Source organism: Echinops telfairi, unplaced genomic scaffold, assembly GCF_000313985.2.
Source record: "Echinops telfairi isolate 266 unplaced genomic scaffold, ASM31398v2 ScPeMD7_7469;HRSCAF=8507_0, whole genome shotgun sequence".
Taxonomy (NCBI): domain Eukaryota; kingdom Metazoa; phylum Chordata; class Mammalia; order Afrosoricida; family Tenrecidae; genus Echinops; species Echinops telfairi.
In genome coordinates this window covers 74,250,705-74,262,477 of record NW_022111372.1, presented here as the reverse complement: position 1 = coordinate 74,262,477, position 11,773 = coordinate 74,250,705, and the positions used below count along the sequence as shown (strand labels likewise).

Sequence of the window (11,773 nt, the reverse complement as noted above, 5' to 3'; positions counted from 1 at the left end):
TAGCAGAGGAAGGTTGATGACCACCGGACTGACTACCTGTGTCCCTGCACTCTTCCTCTCCTCTTAGTAGGCTGCATCCCGGTTGGCCAGGGCAGGATGGAGACAGAGTGGTATCCTAGGGACATCGAGTCATATTGTGTTGAAAACGCAGAGTGGTCTTAACAAGCAGTTCTAACAGCCTAGGGATGGGCCTTAGAGGCCTCTAAATAGTAAAGAACTCCAAATTGCCCCATAGAAGAGATCTAGAATTCCAAATGACCCCACGGAAGGGGTCTGACCAAAAAACTAAGCTCACTGCCATAGAATCGATGCCAACTCATAGTGACCGTGCAGGATAAGATAAAACTTCCCCTGTGGGTTTCCAAAACTATAACTCTTTATGGGAGTAGAAAACGCCATCTTTCTTCCCTGGAGAAGCCGATGGCTTCGAACTACTGATCTTGAGATTAGGATCCCACTCTGTAACCAGGATGCTCCCAGGGCTCCCTCGTGGATCAAGAATTCCAATTACCCCATGGAAGGGGTAAAGCCCATGGAGACCTCTCTGGAATGGTGTCTGTATCGCAAGCATACTTTTGCATACCGTGATAGAGTTAAAGATGACTTGATAGGGAGGGGTGGGGAATTCTGGGATATCTGAAGCTCTGAAGCACCCTCCACCCACCCACACGCCCACACACTCCCACTGTCTCTGAAACCTGGCACCTGCTGTCTTCCAAATCGATGCTGGCTTTCCTGGAAGTAAGAGAGGCAGGATACACTAATCAAGTCATTTTCTAAGTGCCTGCTGTATAGAGCCAGCTCAGTGATAATAGCAATACAACTAACCAGAGCGCTAAGAATGAAGAACTTCTGGGTGCGTGCTCTTGGTCACCCACAGCTCTTTCCCTTATGCTTGCAGAAGCCCTGCAGCAGTGTTGCGACCTGTCTCAGCTCTGGTTCCGCGAATTCTTCCTGGAGTTAACCATGGGCCGTCGAATCCAGTTCCCGATTGAGATGTCCATGCCCTGGATTCTAACAGACCATATCCTGGAGACCAAGGAGCCTTCCATGATGGAGTAAGAGGCAGGACCGGGGCTGTGGGTGGAGACTAGTGTGCCAGTGTGCTGCGTTCTCTCCAGAAGGAAGTGTTGAATTGATGAGAGATGGGGGGAAGAGGGGACCAGGGAGAGCACTCAGGCTAAGGATCTGCCACCTGGCAGATCAGTTCAAGAGTTTCCAGCCCAACGAACTGTCCTATATGTTGCCAGTTTCATAGCTGCTATGGCAGGAAAATGATCATTTCTAGGGATCAGGAAGCTGCCTGAGTTCCTTTCAGCCCAGACCAATGTCTGTAAGTAGGCATTGGTGGTGTCATGGTCAAATTGTTACCTTCCGTGCAGGAGATGCTGTTTTGATCATGGCCTCTGCCCCTCCTGTGTACTCCTCTGTCAGTGGAGGCTGGCATGTTGCTCTGAACCTACTTCAGCAGAGCTCTCAATGTAAGACAGTCTGGGATGAAAGGTCTGGAGATCTTTCCTAAAACAGCAAATGAAAGCCTCATGTATCACAAAGGCCACCAACCATGGGGATGGCCTAGGAAGGACCAGACGGCATCCTGATCCATTGCGCAGATCCTGGGCAGCTGTCAACAACCATCTTTGGGTTGATTGGCATTGTGGGTTTATTACTTTTTGTTGTGAATTAGTTTGGCAGAGCAGGTCAGTTTGACATTCAACAACTCATACACAGCTGTTTCGCCTCGTTGCGTGTGCTGCCCACCCTGTGGCATCTCTTAGCCCACTTCCTCCTGGTTTCCGTTTCTCGTCCTCCTCCTGGCCTAGCCCTTCTGATCTCTGTCCTTGGGTAAATGCTGCCCTTTTGATCTCAGATGGCTGATTCCTCCATGGGATTTGTCCTTCTCCAGTGTCACTGTTCCCCTTTTACGCTACTTTAGTGTTTGGCTGGACATTGAGCCATGGGGTGAGCCCATTTCCAGTCCAGAGGGTGACTAAGGTCTGTAGTCTCAGGAGTTCCATCCGTTTCTGTTATCCAACCAGCAAGCCTGCTCTTTTGATGATTTTTATCTTTGTTCCACATCTTTTTCCCACTCTATGAGAACCAAAAATAGAAACCCACTGCCATCAAGTCAATGCCAACTCATAGTGACCCTAAAGCATAGGTTGAACTGCCCCTGGGGAGTTTTACGATCGGTTACCATTGACAGGAGTAGAAAACCTCGTCTTTTTCTGTCAGGGCCATCTAATATGATCCCTTTCAGAGCCGTTGGTAGTGGTAGCCAGGCACCATCTAGTTTCTTCTGATCTCAGGGTCCTAGAGACTGTGTGGTCCTAGCCATCTGTATGGTCCGTGAGTCCATTGGACTAATTGTTTCCTCCTGTGTTCCATTGTCTTTACGCTTACTTCCTTCAGAAAGGAAGAAACCAATAGTTGCACCTTAGGTGACTGCTTTCACAAACTTTCAAAACCCTTGCCTCCTTCCTGTTCACCCAAGTGAGTGTAGAACATTGTCCTTGTGAACTGTATTATGCCAGCTGATGTGGTTGTTCTCAAGACTCCTTCTCTCAAGGTGTTTGTCTTGAGAAGTATTCATAGCTTTTCCTCTCTACTCTCTATCACAATCATGAATCTTTTTCAGCAAAGATAGTACCCATGTATAAAAATTCTCTGTCGCACCTGCACATATTCATGGGTTAGACTCCCATCTCCCCCCCCCCACCACACACACACACACTCATTTGCGCATCTGCTCGTCATTCACTGTGTTGCTGGGTTGTGTGTATAACAGGACTCACCTCTGTTGCTTTGACTCTTGCAGGGGTTCCAAGGTCTTCCTCTGCCTCCCACCAGGTCTTGCCAACTGACCTCGTATTTTATATTGCCTTCTTCACTCATTAATGGGACTCTCCTTCTCTAGCCAGTGATGGGTTCTCCAGCTCCATTCCTGCTAACAATCAAAGTGTGTTTGTTTTTGCGTGAAAACCTTCTCTTGACTTTTGGCAGTAGTGGTCTCGTCCAAGTTGTGCCTTTTGTGAGTGGCCTATTTCACAAAGCACAGCATCTTCTGGGATTGTCCACGTTGGTGGTGTTTCACGGGTCCATCGTTATTCTCCCGACTTTGAGTGGGTTCCATTGTGTGTACACACTAGTTTGTTTCACCACTCTTCCTCTGACGAACATTTAGGGGGTTCCCATCTCTCTACTTTTGTGACGAGTGATGTGATGAACACGGGCAAGCATTTATCTATTTCGACCCCAGCTGTTATTTCTCTAGAATGGATATTAAGATAATAGTGGGATCGCTGGGTCATGCAGTATTTCTATTTCCAGTTTTTCAAGGAAGCAGTGTGTTTTTTTCTGCAGTGGTTGGACAGCTTCACAGTCCCACCTATGGCGTCAGGGTCCCGGTTTCTCCCTAGCCTGCCAGCACTCGCTGCTTTCTGGTTTTCTGAACTTTGCTCTTGATGCTGCGATGAGGTGGTATCTCATGGTGGTATTGATTTTCATGTCTTGAGTGCGAGCATTTCATTCCATATGTGTTATCTGCTTCCATGTGGTCTTAGCGACGTGTCTGTTCATGCCCACTGCCTTTTTCTTGGTGAGATGTTGATGTCTTCTATAAATTTTAGAGAATAGTCCCTTATCCAATAGATTGATGCTGCTATGCGGCTGATGCTCCATTTTGTAACAGTGTTAACCCCTACCCACTCCTTCTTTTAGATTGATTAACGAACCTCTACCCCCAAACACTATTGCTGGAATAAATAAAAACCGCCATACATTTCTAGTAACTCTAGCGTGATAAAGAAACCCATAAATTCTCCTTAATGGTGAGCTAACTGTCAGTGAGCCAGAAAATAGTGTCTGTGTTGGAGACAAGCTGTCTGGGGTGGTCAGCACAACAGAGACATAAAGCTGAACCATAAAGAACTTTCTGGAATCCCTCAGACCCTGCCCCACGCCAGAACCCTTGTGAATGCTCTTTGCTTTTCTCCCTCAGGACAGGCATGCTCGCATCTTTGCAGGGTGCGATTCCCTCCCAGACTAGCCTCCTGTGCGCGAGCCACAGTGCACCTTACTGCTCCGTCATGCTCTGTCTCAGAGTAATTGGCTTCCTGGCAGCAGGCAGCTCCAACCCACTGTTTACTGTAACAATGTCATTGCTGAAAAAAAAAATTCCCAGGCTGTGGGTTCTCCTTTTACTCTTTTAGGGAAGTTTTGTGCTCTGGTTCTGTGTTTTCGGTTATGTTTGTTCATGTATTAATGCCATGTAGTAAGATTCCTAAGTTTTTCCCTATTTCCCCCCCCCCAGCCACTTCCTTGGCATTTAATTCACAGCTCAGTACTTCAATCACATCCAGAAGAGTTGCATAATCATCACCACAACCAGTTTCAAAACAATTTGTACTCATTATTATTAGCTCCCCATTTCCCCCTAACATCCCCTGCCATGTCCCCAAGAAACCATTAACCCAATTACAGTCTATAGATTTACCAATCATAAATTTCATATGCAGATAAACTTTAATAATAATAATAATAATGAAGTAAAACAGACAAAAACCTCAATTGCAAAGAAAGCAGAAAATATTAAAATCTAGAAAAAATGTTAATGGATCATGAGGGAACTCAAGTGGTGGGGTGATGCGCTTTATAGTTCTAGATTTCACCTTTAGGTCTTTGGTCCATCTTGAGCTGAGTTTTATATATGGCGTAGCCATGAGCCCTGTTTCATTTTCCTTCAAGTGGATATCAAGTTGTACAGCACCACTGATGAAAGGGACCATCTCTCCCCCATTTCATGCACACTGGCCCTGTCACAGAGCAGCTGTCTGTAGGTGGGTGGCTGTATGTCTGAGTTCTCAGCTCTCGTTCCTTGGTCCACGTCATGGACTTTTGCTTTCTGGGGACAGCCTGTAAAGTGCCTAAGTGGAGGTTGGTGGGCACGCCTTAGTGTTCTAAAAGGTTGTTTTTCCTAACACTGCATGTGTTTGTCTCTTAGCCCAGTATTTCTGAGCTCTGGCCACTGTCTTCTCTCCTCAGGTATGTCCTCTATCCTCTGGACCTGTACAACGACAGCGCCTACTATGCGCTGACCAAGTTTAAGAAGCAGTTCCTGTATGATGAGATCGAAGCTGAGGCAAGTGGTTGTAACCCTTGTTCAAAATCTGGACTATCCAAATCCCCAGCTGCCAATGGGCAGGTTCTGGAGAGTGTGTCTTATAAATGTCCACGACCATCACAAACAACCCAGTTGGGGATCATGGGCTTCTTTTCCAAATGTGTTGAAGGATGCCAAATGATAGCATTACACAGGCAGTGGGATTTCTAGGGGGTCTTTTATGGTTGTATTACTTGGATGTAGCACTATATCAGTTCCTGGTCATTACATAATTTCCACTTGCCAGGCACTGTGCTAAGTACAAGGAGCCCTGGTGGTGCAGTACTTAAGCACTCAGCTGCTCACTGCAACATTGGTGGTTTGAACCCATCCAGCACCCTGTGGGACAGAGATGTGGCCATCCGATTCCCTAAAGATGGCAGTCGTGGGCACTCTGGGGCAGGGCTGCTCTGCCCAACTTTAAGGCAATAATCTGATCCTTTAACCCCATTTGCTTCAGCTTATAGTCAGCCACTTTCCCTTCCCATCTCCAAGCTCTCTTCCTTGCCATGAAGGGCCTCACAAGCATGTGCCTGGGTACCGAAGCTTAGTGTACCATGTCTGCCCACAGACAGTGACAAACCCTAGGGCCTGGGGCTCGGGGAAAGACCACAAAGAGCTGAGAAAGGGCTGGGGCCAGTTGTCCAAGATAGAGCTGATTCTAGAAAAGGGACATGAACTCGGAGTGGGCACCGCAGCTTTGAACCTGAAGATTCGTTACCTAGAGGAAGCCCCACTGGGGACCCTTAGAACTCCATTTGCAGGGCAAAGGCCTTGACGAGCTGACCTCGGGACAGTGCAGTGCCCAACCCTCTGACGAGTTAAAGACAGGAAAGCTCTGTGAACAAAGAGTTCACCTTATGAAGCCAAGAGAATTTGGTGAGAAAGGGAGCAAAGATAAATGCAGCTCATTTCCTTTGAAGTGATTTTCACATCCTGCTGCTACCACAGCCCCATCTCTTTCAAGCCCCACCCCTGCCCTTTCCTGTTCTTGGTCTTAATGGAAGCTTCTCCTGGCTGACGGAACCTTTTCTTCCCAGTGATGTGATGAGACACATACAATATCAAGACAGCACTTTGTTCATGGAAAACAAAAGGTTTTGAAGTAAAGTGTATATAAAAGGTCATTTCGTGTTGTTTTAATCTCTAATGACCATCAAGTTCTTCCTAACCAAATCTAAAAAGCCACATAAAAGCCAATGTCCAGAGAAGACAGGAAAGCCCATCAGGGGAGATGGTCTGGGGAGGCTGCAGGACTGGGTTCTGTTAGTGCGTAATTCTGGGATACTAGATGGGTCTGTGTGAGCTCGCTGCTCGTGCCCGGGGGCCAGCTGCCCAGCGACAGCACTGGAGAGAGGGGCGAGCCTTTGTGAACTTGGTGGACCTGGTCCTCTGCTGCCTGGGGACCAGAGCAAGGGACCAAACTTCCGCATGTAAATTAAAACACCCCAGTGAGCCATTTCCCTGAGTCTGGGAGATAGATGCTAATAAGTGGGCTCCCAAAACCCAGTCAGCCGAGAAAATTAGCCTTCTCTACCGCAGCACTTTGCAGAGACTCTAATATCCTAACAAGTAAGCCAATATTCAGGATATTAACACATATGCAAATACCTAGGAAGGCTGATGACACATCCCAGACTCCCTGGGCACCGGAACATTTGTATTCTTCCGCAGCGCTGTGCCCCGCCATCGTCAGCCTTCAGGTCTGGAACTGAACCCACCTCTACTTCTCCATTTCCAGCCAAACAACAGACAGCGCTGGGAAGGGATCAGTAAGCATGGGGAGGCAGGCACACCTTAGGATAATCAACCATTTAAGATCAAAGGGGCAGCACTTACCCAGGCACAAGGCTGAGAGAGTTAGGAAAGAAGGGGGACAGAAGCAGGAAAGCTAGGCAGTGGGATGCATGCTAGCACATTGAGGGCCTTGTTGATGAGTTGAAACAAAATGTGTAGACGTTGTTGATTGTCAGACCGGTGACCGACTCTGGAAGCCTGGAGTCAAGCCACAATAAAAAGGTTCCCAAACACAAACAACAACACACAGAATTTGGCCCTAGAACATACTTTGGACAGCCCACTTCCAGTTGCCTGGGCTTCTGTGACAGTGGTAAGGAAACCAACCCATGGCCCTTTCCTGCTGCTTCCTCACCAGGTGAACCTGTGTTTCGATCAGTTTGTCTACAAGCTGGCGGACCAGATCTTTGCATACTACAAAGCCATGGCCGGCAGGTAAGAGCTCCAGGAGCCGTGCATAGTGATCTTCTGTAAAGCTTCCACCAGGACCAGGTACAGGGGACACACACACACACACACCCTGCCATTTTCGTTAGCACCTAAAGAAAACGGAGCATTTTCATGAATTTGGAGTAGGTGCTAGAATATAGCAGAAAGGAAATAGGGAGGTGTGACTTTGAATCTAGTGGAGTTTAAAATTTATTGGAAAAGATGGATATTAATTAAACCACTAAGAGAATACAGGAAGGTCACAAGAGTCAGAGGCTGAAAAACTTGCCCAAGATAGGAACATGTGAGTTCATATCTGATGTTGGTAGGAGAGAAGTAAAATGAAGTGAAGATAGGGCTCTTGTGCCTAGGTCCTGTGGCAGAAGTGGAATACCAATAGCCTCCCTACCTCATAGGGCTATAAAGAGGACTGACATGAATATTGCAGATAAATATCATTTGTGGTCAGAGTTGCTGGAGGGCAGACCAAAAGATGGAGTAAAGCTGAGGAGTATGCCGGATCCAGGTCACACCGGCCTGGTGGGCAAAGGACGTGTTTTGGCATTTGTCCCAGGAGCAATGAAAAATTATGAAAGAGTTTCCAAAGTCAAATAGCGACTTGATTTGATTTTTGTTTCTAAAAGCTCACTCTTTGGAAATTATAGAGCTATGGAGAATGGATTAAAGGTGAGCAGGAAGCAGGAATGAGTGTGTGTAAACTGCATATGAGGCTAATAAAGAACTCAGGATAAGAAGTGTGTCAAATAGTACAGATTCAGTGTTATTGCCCATATAGACTGAATTAGACCCCCAGGAATTCCTGGATTTCAAGGACCCAGAGTAGTGTGGATCAAGTAATACTGCTAAATGTATTCATAGATATTCTCTTTCTTAGAAATCCAACTGTCCATGCCAGTAACTTCGTGGATGCTTCCTTACTTACATTGTTTTCCTTTCTGCAAAAAGGATTTGCTTCACTTTGCCTTTAGCACCTAGAGCTACTGTGATCTGTTTCAAATAGGAGTTGATATACACACTGGTTTCTGTTAACATGGGCTGTGCATTACACAAAGTGAATGGGAGGGAGTATGAAAGGCATATCATTATGACATCAGAGCCTTATACGAAGTAGCAGCTTAACAAGTGTTCACGGATTGAGTGAGAAGTGGTCACAGCACAGAATCTAACTTTATTGTCAGATTCTCTAAGACAATTCTGGTCACACACCTACTCCTCCATGATGGGCATAAACAAACAGACACTTATTAAACCTGAGTCCTTTGCTTATTTCATTGTAAACATCCTCACTTGAAATACTTCCTTTAATCTAGGACCTTTCCCGAAGATAATAGTTTTCCCCTCAAAATGTGGGGAGTAGACTTGGAGAAGTTAGGGCAAGGCACAGGAGGGGAAGAATGGCCTAGTTCAGCAGTGTCCAATAGAAATATACTACAACCACAAGCATAGGCCGCATACATCAGTTTAAAGTTTTCAAAGGTTTTTCTTGTCTAAAATGGAAAAAGAAATAAATGAAATTAATTTGAATAATATATCACACTGAACCCCATGTAAAGGGTGATAAATTGGTAAAAGTGCTCATCTGCTGGGTCAAAGATTGGAGGCCCAAGCCAACCAGCTGCACTGAGACAGAGACAAAAATATGGCCTTTTGCTTCTGTAAATATTATAGCCTGGGGAGCAGTGCTGTTGATCCTGTAGGGCCTTAAGGATTCAGAATCAACCCACTGGCAACCAGCTAACCCAATATATGCCAATTTTATCATTGCGTCTTGTGATCAATATGAAAATCACTCCAACAGTATCTTGAATTCTTTTTATTTTATTTATCTCTGTCTTCAAATGCGTCTCATACATCTCACGTTGGCCTCACTTCATCTGAAGTGCTCCAGTAGGTCTGTGCGGCTAGTAACTTACACGTTGAGTACGCAGCTAGCTTTATAACCACACTGCTGACCTCCCTGGAACAAGCAGCTTACCGTGGGTTGGATGAGAAGTGGTCGCAGCAGAGAGCTGGGACTTCATCCTTAGTTTCGCTAGGACAGTTCTGGTCACACACCCACTCCTTCAGGATCTGCAGAAATAAACAGACGCTTATTAAACATGGGTCCTGTAAGGTAATTTGGTGGTGGAAAGAAAGAAAAATGTCAAAGACAGAAAATAGTTTTAAAGTTTTATTTTAGAGCTCCCGGGCGAGATTCATGGGGCCCTAGGTGGGCTCGGAGAAGTCGTGCTGCCTGGGATGGTGGGGAAGGGTTTTATGGTACTGGTCTGTGGTAAAGGCAATTGAGGAATTTTCCATTGAGGGTTGGCTATATTGCATGGTGGGCAGTGAGTAACAATGTCAGGATGTAACAATGCTTATCTGGAGCTGGCACCCATCTGCGTCAGGGCTTTAAAGGCCATCATCAGGAGTTGCTGCACACCATTGTGCACTGTCTCAGAGGCTTGCTCCACTCCCACCCCACCAGGTCCTTTGTTTGTTTCTTTGTAAACTATCCTCATTTCATTGTACGATATCATTCCATATGGAATACACCTAGCCTCTTTGCTGTGGCGTATGAGGTTCCACATGATCTCACCCCTAGAGTAACTTTATAAATTCACTTCAGCACCATGCTTCCTAACAAGTTCCATTGTTATCATTAAAATCCCTGTTCAGAAAACCTCTTTAGAATACAGATTTTCCCGGAATACATCAGTTTTCTTACTGTGGTGGCTTGTGTGTGGCTGTGCTGTTGGAAGCGATGTCACTGATATTTCTAATGCCAGCAGACTCACCCAAAGGGAACAGGTTTCCTCAGAGTTCAATTCTGAGGAATCAGCCACTGGACATATAATCGAGCCCCTGTCAGATACGGAAAACCCAGTAAAGCAGCAGCATAGAAGCCGTGCCAGAAGATGAGCACCTCGGTCAGAAAACCCAAACCCCAGCTCACTGCTAGTGAGTCCATTCTGACTCATAGTGACCCGGTGCTTTCTGAGACGATAACTCTGTATGGGAGTAGAAAGCCTCATCTTCCTCCCTCGGAGCTGGCTGCTGGTGTTGAACTGCTGGCCTTGAAGTTAGCAGCCCAACTCCTAACCACTATGTCACTAGGGCTTCCTCAGGTTGGAAGGCCCTCAAAGTATGACTGAAGAAGAGATGTTTTCTCAGAGTAGGGTCGGCCATAATGGCATGGATGGACTAAGCTGAGGAATAAAGCCTTCCAGACATTCACTTGCTGATGCAGCGCAACTCAAAATGAGGAAAAACAGCTGCAAACATCAATTAATAATCTGAATTTAGAATGTATGAAGTATGAATCTAGAAAAATTGGAAGTTGTTAAAAATGAAATGGGACAACAAATATTGATATTCTAGGCATTGGTGAGCTGAAATTAACTGGTGTTGGCCAATCTGAATCAGAAAATCATAAGGTTTACTGTGATGGGAATGTCAGATTCAAGAGGAATGGCATTGCACTTATCTTCAAAAAGGACATTTCAAGGTCTGTCATGAAGTACAATGCTGTCTGTGATAGGATAATAGCTATCTATATACAATAAATCAAGTCAATACAACTATTATTCAAATTTACCAACCGCCAAAGTTTGCAGTCTAGAAATTAAAGAATCTTCAATCTGAAATTGATCAAACATGAAATAAAGATGCATGGGTAATGATTGGTGATCGGAATGCAGACCTTGGAAACAAAGAGGAAGGGACACTAGCTGGGAAGTATGATCTTGGTGGTAGAAACAACGCTAGAGGTTGCATGTCGAATTTTGCAAGACCAGCAACTTGTTAAAGCAAATACCTTGTTCCAACAACACAAAGGGTGACTATATACATGGACCTCTCCAGTTGGAGTCCACAGAAATCCAGTTGACTCTATCGGTAGGATGAGATGATGGAGAAGCTCAATATCAGCAGCTCAAACCAGGCCAAGGGCTAGCTGTGGACTAGACTATCAATTACTCATGCATAAGTTCAGGTTGAAACTGGAGAAAATTAAAATGGGTCCACAGGAACCGAAATATGATCTTGTGCCTATCCCAACTGAAAACCAAGAACAGATTTGCTTCATTGATCTCTAATGAAAGAATGTTTGATGAGCTGAGGGAGGACATCAACAACATCATACATGAAGAAAGCAAAAGGTCAATAAAAAGACAAGAAAGAAAGAAAAGATCAAAGCAGATGTCAGAAGAGACTGAAACTTGCTCTTAATTGCACAGCACTTGAAAGAATGAAGTCAAAGAGCTGAACAGAAACTTTCAAGGGGCAGCTCAAGAAGACAAAGTAAAATATTATAATGAAATGTGCAAAGACCTAGAGTTAGAAAACAAAAAAGGAAGAGCACATTCAGCATATCTGAAACTGAAA

General features: G+C 45.4%; 1 protein-coding gene across 1 annotated transcript in view; it reads left to right on the top strand.

The window, feature by feature from the left end:
- The window catches only part of CYFIP2 (cytoplasmic FMR1 interacting protein 2), a 132,139-nt gene that overhangs the window by 49,419 nt on the left and 70,947 nt on the right, over positions 1–11,773 (top strand). The window contains exons 18-20 of the mRNA XM_045284704.1: positions 902–1,058; positions 5,044–5,140; positions 7,317–7,393. Coding sequence (XP_045140639.1) covers positions 902–1,058; positions 5,044–5,140; positions 7,317–7,393 — 331 coding nt within the window. The remainder of the gene's footprint in view (positions 1–901; positions 1,059–5,043; positions 5,141–7,316; positions 7,394–11,773) is intronic.